Genomic DNA, 24,871 nt, shown 5'->3' with positions numbered 1-24,871 from the left:
GGTCTGTTGATATTGATCTCCTCTCGGGTGCTATTGCCGCAAAACAAGGACGCTGCTTTGTCTGTTTTGTGTATTTCACAATCGGATCGCGCGCAACCAGATTTTTATGCAAAACTCGAGGCTGCTCGTGCGTGAAATATTTCGCTCGCGCGCGTGACTTTTAATTCGACGCGAATGGAAATTAGGCCAGCATAAACCCCCGACAGATATGAACGCTGCGTGAAAAATTTATTCCCTGACGCTTGTCTTGGCGAATTAGTGTCCATTTTGGTGCTTAATCTCGACTGCTTTTCGTTTCGTTCGTGATGAAAAATGCTCGTTTTACAGCGTGATGGATCTGTCCGGATTACTGTTGAACAACTCGCAAATTAATTTTTGTTTGTTCGGTATTTCAAACTCATGAGGTTTAAATTACGTTCTCTCTCATAAAAAATATAACGCCACTCCATGAGTTTACTAAATTTCACTACGTACCTACGTACGAAACGAAAGATCTAACAGTCTATCCGCGTCATTTTCTAAGGGTTGTAATTATTCTTTATAGCAAAATTTAAATATTAGCACATAAATATGCTTTGTAAACATAAAAATACTAAGTATTCAGTATACGTATGAAAATTTGAAGTAAGAGACGAACGAACAAGAGCCAATTCACATTGATTATAAACAAAGGGCGGAACCAAATTCTTTATAGCGTAATTTGAATTTAGGATGTTTGGAGAATTTTGTTAATAAGATTTTATAATAACTACTTTTGAAAGCCCTCAAATATTTATTCCATGTTTTTCGGCAAAACCAGAATTAATGGGGGAGCCTTTTGTCTGGCAGATAAATGGTGATTAGACTCGCTTTTCACGGTTTTCAGCTGAGATCAATGTGTTTAATAAATGGAAAAATGACTCCTGACGATTACGTTTGCAAAAAGAAAAACAATTTCTTTGATTTAAAATTTTTTCTGAAAGCGTTACATTTTTAACTAACTCGCTTTTTGTGTGATATAATATTCATTCAAATTAATTGCTGGGAAAAAGTCACCATCAAGAAGAGGTTTGAGCTCGCTTAAAGTGTAATACTCGGCGTCATCGATTTTCAGGGCCGCAGGCGTTCATTTTGACACGTAGCTCACGTTTTTATCAGCACATGGGAGTTCCGCGGGCGAGAATTTTCGGCGCGTGCAAGTAATAGATATAAAAAGCATATTTCTCCCGAGATTTTAACGAGAACTCCAGAGTGTAGCAAACGCCTGCGGTCGGAGAAAAAACTCGTCGTCATCTCGGGGTAGCGTCGGCTTCATCAATTTTAGATAGTGCGTGTCCTGCGTATGCAAAAGGCCCCTCTCGGTTCCGCATGCGGAATTCCAAAACGCGCATCCGCTCGGCTGACAGAGCCCGAGTACGGTTTAATCCGGTCCTGGGGTAATTAGGATGAATTGTCCAGCGGAGCGTAAATCAACAAAAATGGACGCGCGGCATCAAATAAAGCAAGGTCAAATCTGAATGATAAAAACAGGGCAGAGACAGTTAGCGTTCCGTATTTGTAGTGTTGCGTTCGTCCGTGTGTCCGTCGGCATTATTTTTACGACCCCCCGTTTTTGCCGTATACCCTCTGACGAAAACTGTGCCACTGTGTTCCCTTATTACTCGTGCGTTCGTGTGTTGTTGGTTGTTCTGTTCGACAACATATATATATTCAATTTTTCACTCTCTATCTCTCTCTTTTCGTTGCCGTTTGCTTTTATTTGCTTGTGGACTATCTGACTCTTTCTCTCTTTCTATAAATCTTCTCTTTCTCTCTCACGACACAACTTTTCCGCGGAGATTCTTCCTCTAACTCACGCCACAGCAGCTGAAGGAAGAATACACAGACTCGTCCATTTATTATTAATCTCCTCCTCGGTTTCGCTGATGAAAAATTCAAAACAGCCGCATTCTCGATCCTCCCAGTCGAATTGGCGATTTTTTAAAATTCATCCCCCCATCCATGCCCGCTCTGAAACACTGAAAATCACACCACTTTTTCATCGGCACGCGCCCCTCCCGAAATGGCTCTCAACACACAGACCACAGAAAACACACACACTCACTCTCCGCACCTCGTGTACAATAATTAAAGCTGTCACTCGACCGGTCGTGCCCGTAGCTGTGTGTGTTGCCCGCCCCCGCCCCGCCCCCCGGCCCCCTGTCAACTAACGGTGCTGTCCCTGTAAGTGTGTGCTGGTCGGGGCCCGACCTGCCTGCCTGTGCCTTATGTGTTGAATGGCGTGCATGACTGAGTGGCTTTAGTGTTTGATGCCCCGTTATAACTATACTCAAAACCACACATAGCCATCACCGCATTTAACTCAACTAATAAGCTCGATTGCTAAAATACTCGGGGCCGCCGTGCTGCCTAGAGGACGCGCGGCCCGTCGCAGCATTAACTGATACTAAACACGCATAAATAACTGTACTAATGGCGAGTGATATTACCAGAGCCATGACATACATTTTTTCCAATAAGTATCTCTCCTGCTAGCTTTTTTACGCAGGGCTGGAAAGTGGAATGTGGACGATGTTTTGTTTTTTGGACCAGTGAAATACTTTTTTTGACAACGCTATGGTCTCCTTTTTCGATTCCACTTTTGGCAAAATGGAAAATTCACACTACCAAACTAAAAACTCCTACCCTACATGACACCAGACAGCTGACTGACTATTTTTTTATTTCCGTTCTCCTTTGTTCCACACCAATTAGTGAGTTTTAATAAGAGGTCGGATAAGGATCATATTTGTGTGTACACCAAATCTTTCTCTCTTTCTCTCTGGCTTTAATTCCGCTTCTCTAAACTGACAACTGCCTAAAAAGCTCACTCTAAAACTATTCACTTAAAACATACACATACCTCTCTCACATAAAATCCACGTAGCTAAATAATCTCGAACTGCATAAGTATCCAACTTGCGCAATTTCACCACGCATCCGACGGCGAAAGCGCAGTGCTAAAGTCCCTCTCTGGGCTGGGGTGGTTCCCTTTAGACTTTTACAAAGAAACAAACAAACAAAAAATGTAATAAAACGCAGTCCCATCCGATCTCTGCAGGCTTCTTGATTTTTGATCTGTACTACACTAACTAAGTAGGTTTCCGAAACTTTTTCGTTTCCAATCCCCTGTACATAGTTGTCCCGTTTTCAACCCCCAGAGACGTGCGTTCACCCAGCGATTCGTTGGCTGGACCAGTCCGTGTAGTGCTCCGTCCGTCCTTGGACTCTGATGGCGTCACTTCCGTCTGGCAAATCCATCCCCCGTAGGGCGGAGGCAGTCCCACAATCCTTTAACTAACATTTAAAATCAACTCTCCTAAATAATTAAGCAGATTCAAAACAATTGACGAATCAAACTTTAAACGATTTAAAATTTTCCAAGAGACGTTCGCTCTCTCTTTCCTACTTTATATATATATTTAATCTCTTTTCGTCGTTTGGAGACTCATATAAAGACATTTCACTGTTCACCTTGTTGTATCAGTGTTCAGTGTCGATATAGGTGTTGCTTGCCTCTGCATGCTCCCTTGACCCCCGACCGCTCGCTAACGCCCCTGGATCAACCCTGCAGGTCGACCTGAGACACATGGACGAAAAGATCGGCTCCAACGTCGTTGAGGTCGGGGTTGACCTCTCAGAGTTCTACATGTCCGTCGAGTGGGACATCCTCGAGGTGCCCGCCGTCAGGTGATGATCGACCTTTTTCCTATCCCCATACAGTAACCCGTGTGTATCATTTAATTTTTCCACTGGCAGTGCAGAAACATTTCCCCCTCATCAGTTATTTTCTTTGCATATGTGTAGAAACTTTGGCCTCGAGTGTATATTCAAATTTATTGAAATCCTTGGCTATATATTTGCTTTACCCGAGCACTTCTTTACCTTGTGTGTGTTTCTTTAGCAACTTTTAGCGCTTGAAACGTGAATGACGCAGACTATGTCTCATTACGAATTTCAATTAGTATGGAGCGGGATGCAAATGCCAAGTTGCCGCCGCGGAGGCAAACTTTGCAAATTGTGCCCTCTCGTGTGTATGCTTAATTTGCCACTCTGGCGTATGAATAATGTCAGTCTGCCGTCGGGCAAATCGAACATAAACGCGCAACACGCGGCTTATTCAATTTGCAAGCCGCAGTCAGCACGCAGCCAGAGCACTGGCTGCTTGTCAAAACGATCCGTCAATCCACGCGCCACTGAATTTGACTCACGTCCAACCCTAATTTAAAAAGCTAGTTAAAAAGCTGTCTAAAATGAGCATATATGATGAGCAGGTGAAATGTGATCGCTTTTAATATTGAAACGTATTTTTCCAAATTTGCTTCAATGTGTTAGAGAGTTAATTTCGTAGTTTTTTCACGGGATTTGTAATTATCAAAACTATCGGTTATAGACGAGGTGGTTTTTATATTGTTAGTCGAAATAGTTGATTTTAGACCATATTTTTTGTAGATATTCACACACTGGCTATTTTATATTTGTATTTTACATCCTCTTTGAGGCAGGTTCCCATGTTCTTAAAGATTAGATTTATTTCTAGTGTGGTAAATATTAAAAATATACAACTTTTAGCAATAGGGAGACAATTTAATCTACTCTAGAGTTCACTTTTCTCTATACAAATCTTTAAACTATTTGTAGCTCATGTTATTATTTGATGCATCACTTTTTTCTTATCTACATTATTTATAATATTTTAGGACCAATTAAATTTGAATCGTATGATTTCTTGCACATTTTATAGTACAGTGACGGTTGATAGATCAGAAAGAGCCTTTTTAGACTTTGTGGATTTCATTAAAATATTTATGTGTCACACTAATCCCATTTCTTGCTGTTTTCTTTACTGAAACATTGTGAAATTTAATTTTGTGGCAGTTACAAAGTGACAAAAAAAATCAATTCGCAATTCGGATACAAAATCGATTGTGAAATCGAGCAGCCAGGTACAGAAATCAAACGAAATCCCCGCAGTAATTTATCATGGTACCGTTTCTGTCAGCAATTTTCAGCTGGGGGACGCGCCCCGAATCACTTTGCGCGGTCCAAACATCAATTACATGCGCGCTCTTGTATTTTTGGTGTCGGCAACGAGTCCCCCGTGTGCTCCATTCACCCACTTTTCGCCCTCGGAAGCGCAGGCCATAAAAAACACAAACTTTTTGAATAAAGTAGCGCTCTCGCATCGCCCAGTTGGGGGCGAAAAGTTGTCAGCGCAGCTCGCGCTCGGTTGATTTCGTATTCATTTGCGGACAACGTGGTGTGAAATCATTTTTCTACCTGCCGTGCAATTAAAATGGTGCAATGCTCTTTTTTTAATTGCGATCAATGCTTCGCTTTATTCAACTCGCGGCACAACTGCGGCAAATGATTCCGAGCTGCACGTTTCTGCAGTCGAGAGGGAAACAAACACTCGGCTGCACGCACACAAAAGACGACCGCCACTTTTTTAAGTCCTTTTACATTAAGGGCGAGTCATTCGAAATGATGAGTTGCGCTCACAAGAGAGTATAAAAGCCAAATTGAAGCTGCCGAAAAGACGCGACGAGTGTTATTATTCGCATTTCCTGCTCCCCGCTATGCTGTTTTCCTCATTCCGCGCTGAATCATTTCTGCTCCACGAATCTCGTTCTCCCCCTTTTCTCATTAGGTGGCGCTCGCGGAAAGCTGATTCTTATTCTGATTAAAAATTCCCGCCGACTCGAACTCGTTTCCTCCTCCGAGATTGCCTGATTTGTATCAGCATTTTCGCAACTGTCACGTCATCTCTCTCTACCGATCCTTGTTTTCGTTTCAGCTCTACAGCAAGATCGTGACACTATATTTTCCTCTTTGATTTCGCCAAGAAAAGCTAAATGAGATTTTAAAAAACAGATAACTTTTTTCTGAGCTTGTAACCGTTTGAATCAGTACGAATCATGCTATTTCTCTGCTTTTTTAAACGTTTTAATTATTTTGTTAAGATTTAGACGCTCGAGGTTACATTATTATGATCAAAACGGACTTCATCCTCGTTGCTCAAAAAGTTCCTTCTTTTTTATTCCGATATAAGTTTATTATACCTTAAGTTGTATAATATTAGTATTTTTTATCATACTTATTCGTATCTCCGGAGCTAAACGGTTTAAGAAAAGAACGACAAACCGGGTTGAATTTTAAGTAAAATGAATGAAATAAAATTATTTTAAGCAAAATATTTGATGTTCATGAATGGTGCTACAATTGAAAACTAACAACACCGTCTATTTTTATTTTCAAATAAAAATATAATCTAAAATTTATTCATATCCCCATATATTCATTTTGTATTTTTTATGAATCATTGATAAAAATATTTTATTTCCGTCGATATAATTCTATCTTAAATAGTGAAATTGATTCCGCATTTTATAAAAATTCCAATCCTCTCTCCTAAAAGATATATGTAGTATTCTCCTGCAGTTTCACCTCGCCGAGTGCGCCGAGGGGAAACCAGTTGAGAAATAAAACTGTCTGCATTTTCATTTTTATCCCCCAGCGATTGTCTGAAGCGAAATCTCGGCGACAAGCGCGAATCAAAGATCAATATAGAGACACTTTTATGAGCACTTCGCCAACGGGCTGGCTGTTTCTGCACGCCGATATCATTTTTTCATAAATTCGCCGACTTTTATTGCCACCACTGTGCTTGCTTTTACGCGGCCGTAAAAACGCGGCTTTAAAGCGGCCCTGGAGTGGCAATTCGATAGTTAGTTCATTTTCGCTTCAATCGAGTGTGCGGGAATAAACTCAGTGTCTTTCTGCCGGGCTCGTATAGGAACGAGAAGTTCTACACGTGCTGCGACGAACCGTACCTGGATATCACGTTCAACATCACGATGCGCCGCAAGACCCTTTTCTACACGGTCAACATCATCATCCCCTGCATGGGCATCTCCTTCCTCACCGTGCTCACCTTCTACCTACCGTCGGACAGCGGAGAAAAGGTTCGTTTTTTCCAAAATAATCCAATTATTGTCCCGCGTGGCAGCCGTCATAACAGTTTTTTGTTTGCTCATCCATTGCCTGCCGCTCGCGTTGTTTGCCGAGCGGCCGGAGAGCATTTTGTTCGAGTAGCAAAAAGCCACCGCACCGAATTTACGGCCATCGAGAGCACGCCGTGCGGAAAAAGTCGAACGATTTTTCCTCCGGGATTTCAATTAAGCTAGCGTTTCTGGCCGCCGGCAAAAACGAACTCAACAGGGGGCTAGGGAGCTATTACGGCTAGTTCTTTTCGGCAAAAAGACTTTCCTGCTAAGTGACCAGTCGCAAAAATGGGTTGATTGAATGGAGACCCTAGTGCTGCACCATGTACGCACTTTTTGCAAGGCCTACTTTTACCTGCAAGCTGTATTTTCTTCACATTTTTCATTCAAAGCCATGATTAATTGTCCATTTCACAAAAAATAACACATTGATGAACATGTAATTCTGGTATGTCTTTTTTTGTCCCAAATACAACTTACAAGAAAACCCTTTGCGCTATTACATTATAAATTGATAATGGACCTTTTTAGCCTGGCTAAACGTTAGTGGGCATTTAATAATTTTACTTACGGATAAAAAAATTACATTAAAAAATGGATTTTGTTTAAATAGACGTGAAACCCAATTGAATCCCCATACGTAACGGTTTTGTAACTTCATAGCTCGCTACTACTTTCGAATTAACTATTTTCCCTTTGCAATTGCTTCATTCAATAGAGCTTGTATTCACCACAAACTAATACATTGCATTTTAAGAGTTTCCTTGTAAGGCTCATAAGAAAAATGAGAATGCTATTGTTTTAATACACGAGTACCCACCTTGTTTATTTTTACTTGTTTCTCTCAAGAATGAGTCCGTTGGTCCGTTCCTCAACCGGGTTAGAGATCATCTGATGTAAAGAGATTCAAGGAGCGACCTGGAAAATACGATTTTTTTCGATTTTTGAAGAGTTTTTTTATTCAGAGTGCAATTTTTGTAAACAAGATACCGTACAGGAATTAAAAATCTGCCAAGTATAAGTTCTTGCCCTGAGTTTGCCATTGATTTATAATTTAACATGGGTCCTCTCCGAAAAATGGAGATGATTGGAGCGTACATTTAAAATAAATAAATTTAAAAATCCTCATTGTCCAATTTTTAATTATTTTGCATCAAAATGGTACACTCTTAATCATAAAATCAGTCACCCGAGATCAAGAAGAACGAAACACGCAGAAAATCATTAAATCAGACTCAAGAGCAGAAAAAACTGACGATTTATTTTAGTCCGCTTGGCTTGGCGCCTAGAAAAGATCAGAGAGGTGAAGGATGTACTCGTCTAGCCATCGTCTGGCGAACGTATCTAATTGAAACGCGATTAAATGTTGGCATGGAGCGCAGCACTTTGTAGCTTCCTGCGAATTCCCGATTGCCCGCCGCGAGATCAAAGCAGCGGCGCATACTAGATGGGGTGGGCGGGAGGGTGGGCACACAAAGCGCTTAACAATGCGCCTTCTTGTTCCTTAGCTGCGCGCTCAATTTCAGGGCACTGTGTTTGCCCGCCTGCGTGCTGCGTGGAGAAGAAAATCCACCTTTCTTCCGTCCTTTCGCTCATCAAAAGACGGAAAACTTTGCCTACCAAAGCAAACTGCGGCGCTGCAAGTAAAATTCAAACTGCGCCCGAGGGCCGAGCCGTTTCTTTGCTTGCCTATTATTATCACAAGGCTGGCTGGTTGGCTGTCTTGGAATGTGCCCCGGCGCAAAAGTGGGCTTTTTGTCAGACGCGCCCGTCGAGCCGGTTGCCTATAGTTTGCAAATGACAGGCGCTATGTAAACAGCCTCTTTTGACGTGAGAAAGAGAGGGAAAGACAGGAAATCAACGCCAGAACGCACGCGGCGAGCAGATCTCGTCAAAAATTCTCTCCTCACTTTGATTTACTTCCAAACGATGCCCGAGGAATTCTCAAGAATTCATTTTCAGAGAGTTGAACTATTCCGCGCGCCCTCCAGCTTTATTGCACGCCATCAGTTAGGCAAGGAAAACCACTCTCCTCGACGCAACTTGAAACATCCGGGCAATTTATTTTCAAAAACTAATTACACTTCACTCCGCATTCCCGCTAGACAGCAAGGAAATTGTTCTATTTTAATTATGCGAAGCAAATTAATTAGATTTTAAGCTTATCAACTTGTATTTTAAGTTTTTATTAACTTTTAAAATTAATTTTGTATTGGCTTTTATCTCACATAGGTGAATTTTTAAAGGTTTAAAAAATTTGTGTCTAAATGTTAAAACGGAAATTTAATGTTTTCATAGCATAAGCATTTTTTATCATTATTCCACGTTATGAAATAGTTTAATATTGGCATTCGTATTTTGTTGCGATTCTCTCAGCGAGTAAAATTTACTTTTCAGGTTCATTTGGTTTGTTTAAAAATTTCAAGTTTTACATCACACAAAAACTGAACTCATCCTGAAAATGAAAAAAATACTTTTCATCTAGTCGTATGTTCAAATCAAAATTAAAAATCACCATTTTAAATAATTTACAGCCACTAAAAACAAAAAAACCTATCATTGCTTGAAATTTATCTGAGTAATTTGGTTTGAAGAAATAATTTTCCCTGTTTTAATGTGACAAATCGTATTTTTTGTTATTTAAATTTTCTAAATGGAAAACTAACTATTGCTTCTGGGCACAGGTGACACTGTCTATCTCGATCCTCATTAGCCTCCACGTGTTCTTCCTGCTGGTTGTGGAGATCATTCCTCCCACGAGCCTGGTGGTGCCGCTGCTGGGCAAGTACCTCATATTCGCCATGATACTCGTCTCGATAAGGTAAACCATGCTCTCGATTTCTTTCTTTTCTCATTAACACCCCATGAATATGCTAATATCACGCTGCTCCCCCGTCGTTTCCTTCGTAGAGGGCGTCATTAATCTTAATGGCACCGGCGAAAGAAAGAACGAAAGAAAGAAAGAAAGAAAGGAAGAAAAACGTGTACATAATCATGCCCTCAGCGCGTGTTGCGCCCGCTCCCGCCGCATTTTTATCGTTACGTGTTAATTGAAAGCAGTTTTATTGCGGCAATTTATTGCGCTGTTCAAAGCAAAAAAATTTACGATCGACTGATAAAAGGAGAGCAAGTGGAACGAATGAATTCATAATGCTGCTCATCGATGGCGAGAGAAGTGCTCTCCAAACGAATTTTCATTTAAATTATAGATTGACTGCTCATAAAGTGCCGTTCGTTTCCTTGTAAAGAGCGAAATTAAAAGAATAAATGTAAAAGTCGCCTTTTTAAAAACAATTTGAACAGTGCCAATGCAATGGTAGCAATATTAAAAATATAAACTGGAATATTCCCAGGTTTTCGATGCTTTAAACGAGAAATGAAATGGATGGAATATATAAGAACGCTTAAACCCTGTCAAATGAAAGCCCATATTCACTCAGCTCATTACACTAGTCATTGATGCATAATTGTCCTCACTGAAAACACGAAGTAATAAAGCCATACTCCATTTCAAACTTTTACGAGGCATAAAAGCTTTACAAATTATATTAATTCCGTTTTAAAATTGAGCAAATTTCATTCCCTTTCCGGCCATTTGCACAAAATAACCATGCATTGAAATCGTGGTGAGTATTTGTGGCCGTGTTCGCAGCATATGCGTTACGGTGGTGGTGCTCAACGTTCACTTCCGGTCGCCACAGACGCACAGGATGGCGCCGTGGGTGAAGCGCGTGTTCATCCACATTCTGCCGCGGCTGCTGGTGATGCGTCGGCCGCAGTACCAGTACGAGCTGCACCGCTACAACCGCTGTATGCTGCCGCAGGCCTACTACCCCTACCAGCCGACCGCGCCCTCCGAGCCACCCGTCCTCATCGAGCAGCCGCGTCCGCCCTCAAGGGCGCACTCCCTCAAAGAGGAGTTGTCCTCCTCGCCCAGGTATTCACGCCACCTTCCACCCTCCCCTCACCCCGCGTCATTTCTTTCATGAGACCGTTTCGGCCTTGGTTCTCTCCGCAGCCGCAATAAAACCACTGAAAAATTACCTGAGAGTTTCTCGCTTTCTTGGAGCTGGATTTTATTAAGAGCTGGATTTGACTGCAGGGTCCAAATTTTTGCCGCGTATTTTTCTGTCGGCGCCAAACTTAAAAAAAAAATCCCCTGAAATGTGTGTACCAGGCTCGTTTTAAATTCGCTCCAAGGAAGTGGTTGAATAGATAGCCCCGCCACTTTATAGAAACACCCCGCTGGAGACTCCATTACATAGTCGAGCACCGCAGTTTTTAGCTCAGCAAAATTGCTAAATTTAGATTCGTATATACGACACACTAGGCCAGATATTGGACCAGAAGGCGGCGCAGTAATTGGAAATTAGCTGCTAGTCTCGACTTTCCTCCTGTCCGAAGCAGGTCTTTTCATACTAGTTCGCTCTATCGCAAGGTGCTGCGCCGGGCCGACGTGTTTTTACCCCTTTTGTTATTTTAGATAAAGCAGAAAAGCAATGACAGTTTCCCTCCGCCTTTCGCCGGCCGAGATAAGGCGGTAGCCGGTTGCGCAATTTTATCGAAAAGAGAGAAAGAAAGGACGGCCAATACATACAAACGGGCATCGTTCCATTCAAACTTTGAAAATGACCGCTATTCTCAGACAAATCCGCCACCCGCAAGGCGCAATTTTAATACGCATCGAGCGTGGAAGTCTGTTTGCATTTTTTGCTGCAAAAGTGACATTAAAGATTATTACAGTCCGCAATTTTAAAATTTTTGTTCATTGATTTTTCTGATTTTTAGGTATATGTTGTTGGGGTGTCTTAATTACTAAGTTTCGAGGTTCCTTTCCCGGGAAATCTGTGTTAAATATTTGTTCACAGAATCTTGAAGACTAAGCGCATTGCCTTAATCTAAGAAAGTTATTACGAACTTGTCGTGTTAAGAGCCTGAATTTTGAATTTTGTAAAGTATAATATAATGTACTGTTCATAATGAGTAAATAAATTGAGTTTTGATTCTCTAATATCACATTTATAGCTAGTCTCAATTATAAATAATTATAATTGTTCAGACTCTATTAGATTTTTTTGGCTAGTTATATTCTAAATCTATAAAATTGAATGTTTAAAATATTTTAATTTTAAAACAATAAATTTTAATGGTTTAAAATTTTTAAAAAATAAGTTATAATGCTGAGTAAATAAGGAAAGGGTCACAAGATATATGGTTGTTGATTCACGATAAGCGATCTGCATGTCAACACCACTAAAATTAAAAAATATTTTTGTATTTTTGCGGAATTAATTTAGTCTTTGGATATTTTAGAGAAATGCATTATCATATACCTTTAAATATCTTAAAAAATGTGTACATAGTCTGAATTATATATGCATATTGATTAATTTAATTTAAAATTCATTTTGTGTGTTAATCACATTAAGTTTTGATTTTTTCCAGACACTTCAACCTAGTGTTTCTGTTAAATATTTATTTTTCAAACTAAAATAAATTTTAAAGTCATTTTCTTTTAAGTCATTTCAGGTCAAAAGGTTTTTAATTAAAATTTTGTACGCATTTCTTGACTTTGGGACAGTGTTTAAGTAGTCCTCAAAAACATGTAATGTAATTTTGTTTAATTTAAATTTATTCAAAGAAATTAAACTTAAACGTGATTTTTTTCTGTTTTTGCGATATATTGGAAAACCAAATGTCGGCTTGTAACTGTCAGAATCGTAAAAACCGCACACTATTCGGCTCGTCTCAACCCTCCCTGGTGCACCGAAGGGTTTTGGGGGTGCCCACATATTATTGTAACGTAAAAATCCATCATGCAAGTCACTGCGCGAAAATCGATTCGCGTGTCGGCGCACATATCTCAATATGCAGCAGGCAGACGTGCGTTGGGGGGCCGCGTCGAACGGAAGCTAATTACTAATTGAATTGTTTTATTGCGGGGCTGATCGCGAGAGAATGCGGGGTGTCGGAACAAGTGGGTGTGGCATGCTGAGTGTGTTTGTCCCCTGGCTGTCCCCGTAGTTCGCTGTCGTGCTGCTCGACCCCCCGAGAGGCGTTGATCGCGGCGATCGCGCGGCGCGTCGAGCTGCACCAGCAGAGGCAGCGCCGCCTGCGGCGCCACCGGCAGCTGCACCGCGCCCAGCAGCACACCGAGGAGATCAGCGACGACGATGACGACGACGACGACCAGGCCACAGGGTATACCCACCGCACGCACACCGTCACAAATTAAAACAAAAAAATAGCACTCGTCTCTCGAAGACGGACTGTGTAATGATCGAGAATTGCTGCAGTTGAAATAAAAAAAAAAATGTCAAGAGAGAAGTCGAGTAGAAAAATTCTCTCCTGCATGGCCTCTTACGGACCTTCCTATCCACAGCACATTTTTTTTAAATTTAATAAATTAAGCTCTAGCATGCCCGTCGGTTTCTAGCGCTCGTCGCATGTGCAACAGACTTTTTAGGAGCCAAACTTCCCGTAGAACTTACTCGTGCTGCCGAATAATTTATGGAGCAACCTTTTGGGCTGGCGCCAGTTAACTTTTCGCCTTTGTCTTTATTTTTTAATGGGCGACACTTTCTTTTCGCTTAATGCATTATTTAGGCTCGGCCAATAAATTTCAAACTTGTGCTTTTTAGCTTATCACTCGTCTTCTACCAACGAGGATATTATTACCATTTCAGCAATTTTACACGTACTTTTCGACCAATCAATTTTTAACTAAATAGCCCGAAGCGGAATGAAATTTTAAACACATGTGAACAAGAGAAAAGTTTTCGCAATTAATAATTCCCATCTCGCCTGGCCATTGAAAAATGAAATCGATCGATCAGCAGCATGTGCTGCACCGAAAGAATAACTTTTCTGCCGATGTCAGCGGCAATAAAGTCGAAATTTGATTTGTCGAAAACGTGTGCAGTTGATAAACCTAATTTGGCTGCTTTTTTACCGCTTTTTTGCTTGCACCACGTATTTTTTTTATAATAATTCCATTTTTTCACCACCTGTAATTTGTGCAGAATGGCGGCGCCCCTTCCGCCCGAGTTCTCGGCGTCGGGGTCTCTGCGGGGCAGCTGCCAAATCCACGGGCCACCACCCGGGCCACCACCCGGTTCCCCGCCCCTCGTGCTCACCCCGCCGCCCCTGGACTCCGTGATGGGGCCTGGCGTGGCCGCCGACGACGCCGAAGACAAGAGTCCAGTGCTCAACAACCCCGCCTTCTCGCACACAAACTGCCCGCCGGAAGTGCACAAGACCTGCTTCTGCGTCCGCTTCATCGCCGAGCACACTCGCATGCTCGAAGAATCCACTAAGGTACCTTACTTTTTTTAATAAAAGTTTTACACTATCCCAGCAATCCTAATGAACAAAAATGACCCTAAAAGAAATCATTTTTAAATTAATCTAACAATGGTGCCAATGCTACACGGATTTTATAAATTTAATATTTTTATCAAAACTTAACAAAAAGATATAATTATAGAAAACACAAAAACCCAATTTATTTTTATATTTAAATTTTATAATATATATAAAAACTGCTATATATACAAAAAATAAATTATTGTTTTAACAATCAAAATCATTTTTAAAATGAAAAAAGTTAAATTTAAATGTTTTGTGCTTGTTATAAATTTGACTTTATGTATAATATAGAAAAAAACAATGTTTTATAGGTCAAGGAAGATTGGAAATACGTGGCGATGGTGCTGGACCGGTTGTTCCTTTGGATTTTCACGCTGGCAGTGCTGGTGGGCACCGCGGGCATCATTCTGCAGGCACCGACGCTTTACGACGACCGCGTGCCCATCGACAAGAAGTTTTCAGAATTTGCCACCACTACCGTGGTAATAAACTGTCTCATTATGGACGCAAATGAGCGATAATTAAACCTTTATTTTTCTAACTTTTCAGAGGAGAATCATCTGAAGAAGAAGAGTCTTTAGTTATTTGTTGTTAGTTTGTGTTTTGTGTTAGCTCCGTACACTTTGAGAACAAATAAAATATATTTTAGATTTCGTAGACTAAGATGTTTTCAATAAAATGCGTGCAATCCTTGTTGGCAATAACAATTCATTTTATTTAAACCTGGACAAATAACTCATTCATTCGATCGTCAGCGAGGGAACTGGTCCAACGCCTACCGCAGCATCACGGCTTCCTTCTCCTGCTCTCTTCTGGCTTGCTCGCTGTGACGCAACCTGCATCTGCTGCACTTCTCATCGTGGAAATCCGACACTGGATTTCCTTGTGGACGAAAAAGCATTTTTTCCTCGGAAAAATTTCCATCTTATTTTCACCCTCCATGTTTGAACAAAGACAACAGGAAAAATCAGTTTTTCTTACAATTTTGAATAGAGTGTCATTCTTAAATACAAAAAATATTATTTTATGAATCATTTTACTTCACTGTGCAATTTTTAATCGAAATATTTATCAAAAGGACACAGATCAAACAATAGCCAGAAATGTGATATTAAAAAGAAGGCGGATTTAAATTAATGAAAGATCATTGCACAGAGTTAAGCCATGTTCTCAGCGCTGAATTTTGACTTCTCACAATCCAACTTGCGTCTTTGTAAGGGAAATTCGCCTTTCAGCATGATACATCACGATATTTCAGAAGGAAGACTGAATAATACCGTTAAAAAGCTGACAAAAAATAAAAATGGGGCTGATTGAAACTTAATTTCAATCAGCGACAACGAAAGTAATTTTTAAAAATCTTTAAAATAGAATATCAAGTTAATTTCAAAAAATTTTCTTGCTGCATTGGATGTACTAATCCGTGGTGTTAATCACTAAGAAGAATTTTCTGATCATAAAGTATATTTTTCATGTTGGATAGTAAATTCCATAACGTTGATAGTGAATTGAATTACATTTTCTAATTGGTGATAGTTGATAATTCGATTTCAGACGTCAGAACTTTCCTTGATTTCCTGTACTTGACGTCACGGCGATATTCCTGAATCCGTCTAGCAATCATTTCAGCATATGGGTGGTCGCCAGCGTCAGCTACCCGCGAAATTAAATTTGCTTACGCACATACAAACGCGCCGGGTCTAGCACACACCTGCAAGTTGCTCCCCGTAATTAGAGACATGCTGGCGCATTCAGCATGCCAGCGGGAAGGTCGGGATAAGCCGCCAAAGCAACTTAACCTCGTCGGCAATATTAGGAACGTATAAATAACTCAAACTGGATTACCAGCGGAACAGTCTGCTGTTAGACTAAACGAAGAGGCAACACGCATCATGGTATCAATGAACCGGCTGATTTCCCTGATTTGCACAGTGTTTGCAGTAAGTATCTTGTTTGAAATTTGTTATAAATCACGAAGGAAATTCAACAGCAATTGAACTGGAAAATAAGTGATACACGGTTAACGTTAAAATAAAAAGTGTTGTATGACTTATTCATACTAAATTTTTTAATCAAGTCATGAAAATATACTAGAAGCTATAAAAACATATGTTTTAAAGTCTTATTAAAGTTAATTTCATGAATCTGATAACCATTTCTAATTTGTTAAATAATTATCAACACGTAATGACATTAATAGCGTTGGATCATTTTCCAAGAAATTTTTCATTCAAGAGCAAAGGAACATTATTTTGAAAACATGTGAATTTAAACATTTTAATTATTGTTTTTAAGGCTCTTTCTGTTGCACTGGCTGCCACTCCAATAGATGTATCAAAAGGTATAAAATTTTGAAATTAAAAATTATTAATAAAGCTAATGATGAATATTCAACAGAAGCAATTCAGTTAGCTACTCCAAACCAGTTTCCGTTTATGGTAGGAATTGCTAACGGGACTAATGGAAAATATTGTTCAGGGGCTGTCTTCAGCTCAAATGCCATCATAACTTCAGCATCCTGCGTTTATGGAGTGTGAGCTTTTCTTTCATTTTTTTTGTCTAAAATTTATTTAAAGTATATGATTTGCTTGTAAAGTGACGATGCCAAATATTTGGACGTGGTGCTACTCGGGACCAGGCAGAATGTTTTAATAGAGAAAATCTACACGCACCCGCAGTACAATATTTTCCCCTTTGTCGGCGTCACCTCAGCAGATTTGGCAGTTTTGAGGTCTGAACAGAAAATCGAGACAAATGGTTTGTTCTTTAATTCTAAACCAATCGAAATTTTAGTCGAATAAGCTTTAAATTTCTTTCACAGGCTACAGTTCTGATATTGTGAAACTGCCATCCGCTCTAAAGAAATACGAAAGTTACGCGGGTAAAACCGCTCTTTTGGCAGCCTCAAACTTGAAAAGTATTATTGATATTTTATTTTATCGAGGCTATATTAAAACCCTTTCGATAGATTCCACTTTGAGCTACTCGGAAGTGATCATAATGAACCAAGCGTCGTGCCAGAAAATTTGGTCAAAAGTGCAATTTAAGCTGCAGGGAGAACAGATGTGCGTGGAAACCAGCATTCCTTGTCAGGTGAGTTGGAATAAGAGAAAAGCGAAATTTTGAGCCGACTGAAAATACATATTTTTAATTCAGGTGGGAGGAGGTGGCGCTGTCACTATTTCAGACAAAGGCTTTGCTACCCTTGTTGCAATCGCACCAGGTTTTGACCTTTGTCACGCGTCGCAACCCATCGTGTACACAAGGTATGCCAGCAAATAACACACATGGTTTTCTGATTTGTTCACTTTCGTGACACTCTGACTTTTGTTGCAGAATCGGCCCTTACATTGATTGGATACAAAAAATGGCATCCTAAAATTTAATATATAGTGTTGATAAGAAGTTATGGATTTTTCAATTATATGACGATTATTTTCATTTATTTGAAATTATGAGTGTAATTTCTATGATAATATAAGTTTCAACGCAAATTAAAAATGTAAACATAATCGTAAAAATCATTTGTGTGGAGAGTTTTGTAACATTTTTCCTGTCTGAAAACCCCACTGAAATGTCACTTTTACTAATGGAAATTTGTCTTTTAGTTCAGAATTTTAAGTTTGAAAATGATTTTGTTCAAAGAGCACCCTCAAAAAATAAAACTTCAGAGCAGGGTGGTGCGTCAGCCAATGCCGTAAGTAGTAATTTTTTGTAATAATTATATTTTGTTACACAATAATACTTTTATCAAAAACTACTTCTCTCGCTCACTAGTTTTTTCCATAAGAATAAAATTTTACCGGTAAGTGTATGTGGTGGCTGAAGATTGTACATTTTACAGTTAATTTTTTTTTGAATTTTGAGAGTTAAAAAACTCGATCACAAATTTGAATATAATTTTTAATAATAAATTTATTAAATACATATATTTTTTATTTTCTTTAGTACTTTATGTCTCACTCACGGACAACTATTTGTGTATCATACAATGTTATTTTGTATATGAATGGAGGATAAATAAAATTATTTTACTGATGTGTATCTATTTAAAATAATAAAATGTCTTGTCTGGCGTAGATACCTGATTATTTTGTCTTAAATGCGGGTCTTACGCTTAAGTCGAAGTCCAACAAAAATGAAATGCATACAGCGGAGTCAGCGGTTGGTTGGGTTGGATGCAATTTTCTTATATGAATCACCGAGTACTCCACGGTTTTAATCCTCCCCATTTCTTACTCTCCTGTTGGTGTTGACTGCAGCGCTCCCGGTGCCAGCGGCGAGCCGGCTCTCTAAATCTATTTCCAAAACAAACGCTGCTTCACTGACGAGATCGACTTATTTTCTATTTTCAGCGAAAGTAAACAGAAAATAGAATTTTAAAGATAAAAATTATAACTGGTTGAATCCACGGGTGTCGAAAAGTGGAGCAAAGGGTGCAAAATCATCTTAATTGTCTACTTGATTGGCTTAGAAAATGTCCATCGAAATCGAAAGTGCAGAGTAAGTTTGTGAAACACAAAATTTTGTCGTATGGTGTAATTGTAATAATAATTCATTTTCAGTGTGATCCGGCTGATCCAGCAGTATCTGAAGGAGTCAAATCTGTACCGGACGCTGCAAACGCTACAGGCAAACGAAAACCGTTCTCCAAACCAATTCAGACTCAAAAGAACGCGGTTTATAATTTCAGGAGGAAACAGGCGTGTCGCTGAACACGGTGGACAGCGTGGACGGCTTCGTGTCTGATATCAACAACGGCCACTGGGACACGGTACTCAAGCAGATCCAGTCGCTGAAGCTGCCGGACAAGAAGCTGATCGACCTATACGAGCAGGTGGTGCTCGAATTGGTTGAATTGCGCGAGCTCGGCGCCGCCAGGTCGCTGCTCAGGCAGACCGACCCCATGATCATGATGAAGCAGCACCAGCCCGACAGGTATATCCACCTGGAGAGCATGCTGGGCCGGTCGTACTTCGATCCGCGCGAGGCCTACCCTGACGGCAGCAGCAAGGAGAAGCGCCGCGCGGCCATCGCGCAGGCGCTGTCCGGAGAGGTGTCCGTCGTGCCTTCATCGCGTCTGCTCGCACTGCTTGGACAGGCGCTCAAGTGGCAACAGCATCAGGGACTCCTCCCTCCAGGTCAGTATTTTTTTCTTAAAAATAAATCAATAATTAAATTTAAAAAATTAGGATTTTAAATTTTTTTTTTTCTTTAGATTTTTTCCTAGAATATTCTAAAATAGGAGCAAATTAATATATTGGTGATGAATGAATGATATATTAAACACGAGAGAGTACTGTGCAACAGACATAATTATATCAAAGAACGAGAACAAAGATCAACAAATTGCCTATTGCATTTTATCATTTTCTGAACTGTGATAAATATACTGTAAAATTGTGTGAAGCTGCCAAAATAAAATTTATTGTTCTCTAATATTATTTGATGATTTTGCATTTTACACTTTCGTGTTAATAAATTATTTCTAAGTTTGAAATGTGAAATTGTATCTAAAAAAACGTCACTGGTTTAAAATTGCAGGGACGACAATTGATTTGTTCCGCGGCAAGGCGGCCATCAAGGACGTGGAGGAGGAAAAATACCCAACGCAGATGTCGAAGCAGATCAAATTTGGGCAGAAGTCACATGTGGAGTGCGCACGTTTCTCTCCAGACGGGCAGTACCTTGTGACAGGTAGCGTGGATGGTTTCATCGAGGTGTGGAACTTCACAACCGGAAAGATTCGCAAGGACCTTAAGTGCCAGGCTGAAGACAACTTCATGATCATGGAGACGGCCGTGTTGTGCCTCGCCTTCAGCCGTGACTCTGAAATGCTCGCTTCAGGGGACAAGGAAGGCCGTGTCAAGGTCAGCAAATTATTCTTTTGACCATAATATCTCAATTTAAGCTTATTCAAGTTAATATTTCATGTCCATCTATATTACGTTATTTGGAACGTTTAGAAAGATGAATTTAATCTAGCACATAATTTTTTTAGCAAGAAATTGGGCATCACATATCTTTTAAAAAAATTTATTTTTGTACAAGGTAGGGATTTTTTTAAATTTGCCGCAAGAAAATCGTCGCTACTTAAAAAAGTAGAAATAAAAATGATCATTTCTGTTTCAGGTGTGGAAGGTGCAGACGGGGCAGTGTCTGCGTCGTCTGGAGCGGGCGCACACGCAGGGTATAACATGCGTGCAGTTCTCGCGGGACAACAGCCAGCTGCTGACGGCGTCGTTCGATGCGAGCGTACGCATCCACGGACTCAAGTCAGGCAAGTGCCTGAAGGAGCTGCGTGGGCACAAGTCGTTCGTGAACGAGGCCATCTTCTCGGCCGACGGCCACAGCGTGCTCAGCGCCTCGTCCGACGGCACCGTAAAAGTGTGGAGCGTCAAGACCACCGAGTGCACGTCCACATTCAAGTCACTTGGCGGTACGAGCAGCGCCGTCGCGTCTGGCTCGCTCGCCGACACCACCGTCAACACTGTCATCCTCCTCCCCAAGAATCCTGAGCACTTTGTCGTCTGCAACCGCTCCAATACGGTCACCATCATGAACATGCAGGGACAGGTAACTACAGAAATAATGTTTATATTCAAATGGTAAACTAACAATGTTGGGGAATAACAAAGAAACTTAATTTCCAAAATTACTGGATATCAAAACTGCACACATGCCCCATTAGTAGCCAGAGCTGAAATTTAAGTAATATTTTATCTTTCAATGTGGTTGCTAGAGTCCGTATCAATTCTTTTGTGAGACCGAAATTTAAAAATAACCCTCAAAAGTCTACCTTCACCTTTGGAGGGGGATCAAGTGTGATATTGATACAGGGTCCATTATGTTCAAATTGTGCAGCCTGTGTCATCACTCTTCCCTCACAATCAGACACTAAAACTGCAACAAACCCCTTCAAAGTTGCCACGTAAAGGGGTCCTGTGTGCCTTTAACTGAAGTTCAATATTTCTGTTTAGATTGTGCGTTCATTCACGTCTGGCAAGAGAGAGGGTGGAGACTTCGTTTGCTGCACGCTGTCGCCGCGTGGCGAGTGGATTTACTGTGTCGGCGAGGACATGGTGCTCTACTGCTTTTCCACAGCATCCGGAAAGCTTGAGAGGACACTCACGGTGAGAAATATTCTGCTATTAGCCAAACCCAATTTGATTTTTTTTTATCCAGGTACACGATAAGGACGTGATTGGCTTGTCGCACCATCCCCATCAGAACCTGATCTGCACATACAGCGAGGACGGCATGCTGCGTCTGTGGAAGCCTTGATTCCGATTCTCAGACTGTGTGCGTGCGTGTGTCGTGTACTTTTAGCCAGATTTTGTTTAAATGCGAAAATTCCCCTAACATGTAATTAAAATTAAATCATATGAGACAAATTTGTCGAATTTAAATTTTTTATTGAATGAGATGGAGCAGCAAACATTCTTGCTTAAAAAGAAAATCTTGAGAGACGGATTCAACTTTGTTGATCGCAAACTGGTCACAAAATTCAATTTTGAATCCCATTCAGAGCTTTGTAATATATATGTAAGCGTTGTATACTTAAAATTGTACCTTTATAGAACCCTTTCTCTGCATCTCATATATGGCAAGAGTTCCACCATGGTTAACATGCAAATTTAATGCAGTTTATCCAATGTTATAAAGTTTTAAGAATTGATATTTCAGTTTAAGGCGTTTAAGGGGATGGTAGTTACTGAAAATTAACAAGCCATATTCGTCCGTCTTTAAAATTTTATTTTATTACGATGACAAGAATCAGCGAACCCAGTTGAATGAGCGAGTTTGAAAGAAGCTAGAACGAGTCTCTCAGCGTAGAATATTTCGATAAACTTCTAGTCCAAAAAATTTGTACTGACGATGTCAAAAAGCACACCACGTGCAAAATAGTTCACAAAACTGTTAAAAATTCACCATCACTTCTATTTGACTCTCAAAGCACCTGAGGAACTGAATTTTGTCCAAAGGTGGGTTTGAGGGCGGCATTTTGGTGCCTGGCGACGTGTCTGCGCATGTCGCCGACCTGCTTGAAGCCCTGGCCGCAGACGTCGCACTGGAAGGGCCGCTCGTTGGTGTGCGTGCGGATGTGCGCGTCCAAGTGATTCTTGCGCGAGAACGCCTTGCCGCACGTCAGGCAGAGGAAGTTCTTGATCTTGTCGTGCACGTCGCGCTTGTGGATCTGCAGCTTCTTCTGCGCGCGGAAGCCCTTGCCGCACACGTCGCACCGGAACGGCGTCTCGTTTGTGTGAATGCGTTCGTGCGTCTGCAGCAGCATCTTGGTTATGAACGACTTGCCGCAGTACTGGCAGCAGAATGGCTTCATGCTCATGTGCACGCCCTCGTGAATCTTGAGGTAGTGCTTGCTCTTGAAACGCTTCAGGCACGTCGGGCACTCAAAGTTGCGCTGCTCGCATGCACTACCCGCCTGAAACACCATTAAATTTGTATAAAGGCTTAATTTTTCACAAAGTGTGTAGCATGTCGGAAAAGAGATCTGTCTTCTTAGGACGGATCAAATTTTGCTCTACAAATAAATATAAGATTATTTTCCAGACATGGAGTTTCGATAGGTTTTCGCGGAAAAATTATTAGTACAACAATATTTGATTTAAAATGGATGTAAGTTAAATAAATGCTGGATCGGCCATCAGGAGATGAAACTAACCTGTCAGCGAGCGTGTTTTATCGCGCGTTGATATTTTAACTGTTAAAATACATACATGGTCATGTGTATTCTTTCGTGAGTATTTTAAATCATCAAATCAAGATCTATCAAATATTACAAAAGCAGTGTCATCTTGGGAAAATGCAAAAATTCATAAAATAGTGAGAATGCAATATAAATTAGAGATGTTTGTCATTTAAGACAATGCTTATTACGAAACCAAAGGTTTCTATTAATATTTACAGTTAAACTTGTGCAAATTAAGCTTTTACACATGATCCTCTTGACTATTCTACAAATTTGTAAATGATTTGCAAGGAAAAGCAGTAACAATCCTCTTTTAAATTATCTATTTGGATATTTCTCTAAATTTTATTAATTAACAAGTTTTGTTTGTGAAGTTTATAAGAAAATTTGTTTTTTCAGTTTATGAACATTTTGAGCTTGCAAAAAAAGGGATTTAAAATGATTTTGTTAGTGTCTAATGTAGGACAGACCTGCTGCTGTTGTTGCTCGTGGGTGCGGACATGGTTGGCGTAGTGGAGCTGCGAGTTGTAGCGTTTGAAGCAGACGCGGCACTCGTAGGGCGAGACCTGCGTGAAGCCCTGGCCATCGGTGGTTGCCTCGGCCGCCTGGCGCTCCTCAGGCGAATGGGTGGCCAGGTGGGCAACCGCCTCTTCGCTTGTCTTGAAAGACTGCGGACACGCTGCGCACGCGTAATTCCACTTGCGGCCGTGCACTGTGTGCGCGTGTGCGTAAAGGTTGCGCCAGTGCTTGAACGTCTTGCCGCAATCGGCCTGCTCACACATATACTTGCGCGCCACCGAGTGCATCTCCGAGTGGATCTTCAGCGTTGACTCGTTGTAGAACATTTTGCCGCAGTCCTGGCACATCACTGTCTTGATCCCTGAGAAAGAAACAAAAATTTAAGGAACGTTTTCAATATTATAATTTAAAAAATTTTATTTTGCTAAGAGTTCCTCTGACAGGGCTTGATCCAAAGAACAGCGAATCTAGGGTCATACATACAGTTAGACATTTTTTATAGGGCTCTCGTCTTTTTTCTGTGCGTGTGACAATGAGGGACAACTTTCAAATTAAAAAGAAAATCCTCAGTACTCCTAAATTACATAGGCTTGGCAAGAGGAATGAAAAAAATTTCCACAGATTTACCATTCAGTCAAACAAATAATAATAGTTAATTCTGCCAAGTTGAAGTCAGCAGACGAAAATTCAATCAACCCTTTTCTTTGATATTGTTTGTGACAGTAACCTGTGTGACGCATCATGTGGAGCTCAAGCTTCTTCTTTCCATAGAACGGTTTTCCGCACTGGTTGCAGAGGAAGTTACCAGGGATGTTGAGGTGGAGCGAGTCGACGTGGTGGCACAGGCCGGACACGCTTTTGAACTGCTTGCGGCAGTGGGGGCAGACGATGGGGGTGCCCGGTGGGTGGTGGTAGCGCTGGGGGCCGAGGGGGCTGTTGTGCTCCGCCAGCGAGTGCTCGGCCAGCGTTTCATGCGTCTCAAAACTGGCGTCGCACGCCGGGCACAAGTGGCGTTGGTGCTGCGCCAGTACATGCCGCGACAGCTGCTCCCGCCGCTGGAACGAGGCTGCGCACTCACCGCACACCACCTCAACCCCCGTGGCCGCCCCCGCGACGGCCTCCTTCGCCACAAGCCGCTGCCGACCTTTACGCGGTCGCAGCTTGCTTTCCTTCAGCGGCGCCGGCTCTTCCATCTGCCGAGTCTTGTACCGCCGCCTGCAGAAAATTGCAGATGAATATTTAGAGAAAGTTT

At 41.0% G+C, this 24,871-nt stretch overlaps 3 protein-coding genes and 1 long non-coding RNA gene across 8 annotated transcripts in view; 3 read left to right on the top strand and 1 right to left on the bottom strand.

Moving 5' to 3' along the window:
• nAChRalpha4 (nicotinic acetylcholine receptor alpha4) overlaps positions 1–15,097 on the top strand; it is a 51,672-nt gene extending 36,575 nt beyond the window's left edge. For 2 of the 3 annotated variants that reach the window (XM_065492611.1, XM_065492610.1), the window contains exons 6-13: positions 3,593–3,708; positions 6,815–6,983; positions 9,707–9,843; positions 10,675–10,959; positions 13,047–13,223; positions 14,045–14,339; positions 14,702–14,872; positions 14,940–15,097. In XM_065492611.1, the coding sequence (XP_065348683.1) occupies positions 3,593–3,708; positions 6,815–6,983; positions 9,707–9,843; positions 10,675–10,959; positions 13,047–13,223; positions 14,045–14,339; positions 14,702–14,872; positions 14,940–14,954 (1,365 nt within the window). In that variant the 3' untranslated portion in view covers positions 14,955–15,097. The remainder of the gene's footprint in view (positions 1–3,592; positions 3,709–6,814; positions 6,984–9,706; positions 9,844–10,674; positions 10,960–13,046; positions 13,224–14,044; positions 14,340–14,701; positions 14,873–14,939) is intronic. The other variant, XM_065492612.1, reaches the window with a different exon arrangement.
• A 2,274-nt stretch (positions 15,098–17,371) lies between these two features.
• LOC135946767 (uncharacterized) lies at positions 17,372–18,206 on the top strand. Its single transcript, XR_010575542.1, has 3 exons — positions 17,372–17,483; positions 17,547–17,656; positions 17,727–18,206. It is a non-coding gene; the product is annotated as an uncharacterized LOC135946767 (long non-coding RNA).
• Positions 18,207–18,665: 459 nt separating this feature from the next.
• Positions 18,666–22,901, top strand: Smu1 (Smu1 spliceosomal factor). Its single transcript, XM_065493482.1, has 7 exons — positions 18,666–18,893; positions 18,956–19,022; positions 19,084–19,531; positions 19,935–20,260; positions 20,523–20,966; positions 21,371–21,523; positions 21,576–22,901. Exons 1-7 carry the CDS (start codon positions 18,868–18,870, stop codon positions 21,672–21,674), a joined length of 1,563 nt encoding a protein of 520 aa, XP_065349554.1. The 5' UTR covers positions 18,666–18,867; the 3' UTR covers positions 21,675–22,901.
• LOC135945657 (zinc finger protein ZFP2-like) overlaps positions 22,129–24,871 on the bottom strand; it is a 26,701-nt gene continuing 23,958 nt past the window's right edge. For all 3 annotated transcript variants that reach the window (XM_065493480.1, XM_065493481.1, XM_065493479.1), the window contains 3 exons: positions 24,347–24,834; positions 23,571–23,980; positions 22,129–22,833 (listed from right to left, as the gene is read on the bottom strand). In XM_065493480.1, the coding sequence (XP_065349552.1) occupies positions 22,342–22,833; positions 23,571–23,980; positions 24,347–24,834 (1,390 nt within the window). In that variant the 3' untranslated portion in view covers positions 22,129–22,341. The remainder of the gene's footprint in view (positions 22,834–23,570; positions 23,981–24,346; positions 24,835–24,871) is intronic.

Source organism: Cloeon dipterum, chromosome X (genome assembly GCF_949628265.1).
Source record: "Cloeon dipterum chromosome X, ieCloDipt1.1, whole genome shotgun sequence".
NCBI classification, from domain to species: Eukaryota; Metazoa; Arthropoda; class Insecta; order Ephemeroptera; family Baetidae; genus Cloeon; species Cloeon dipterum.
This window is presented reverse-complemented; position numbering and strand designations above follow the sequence as displayed.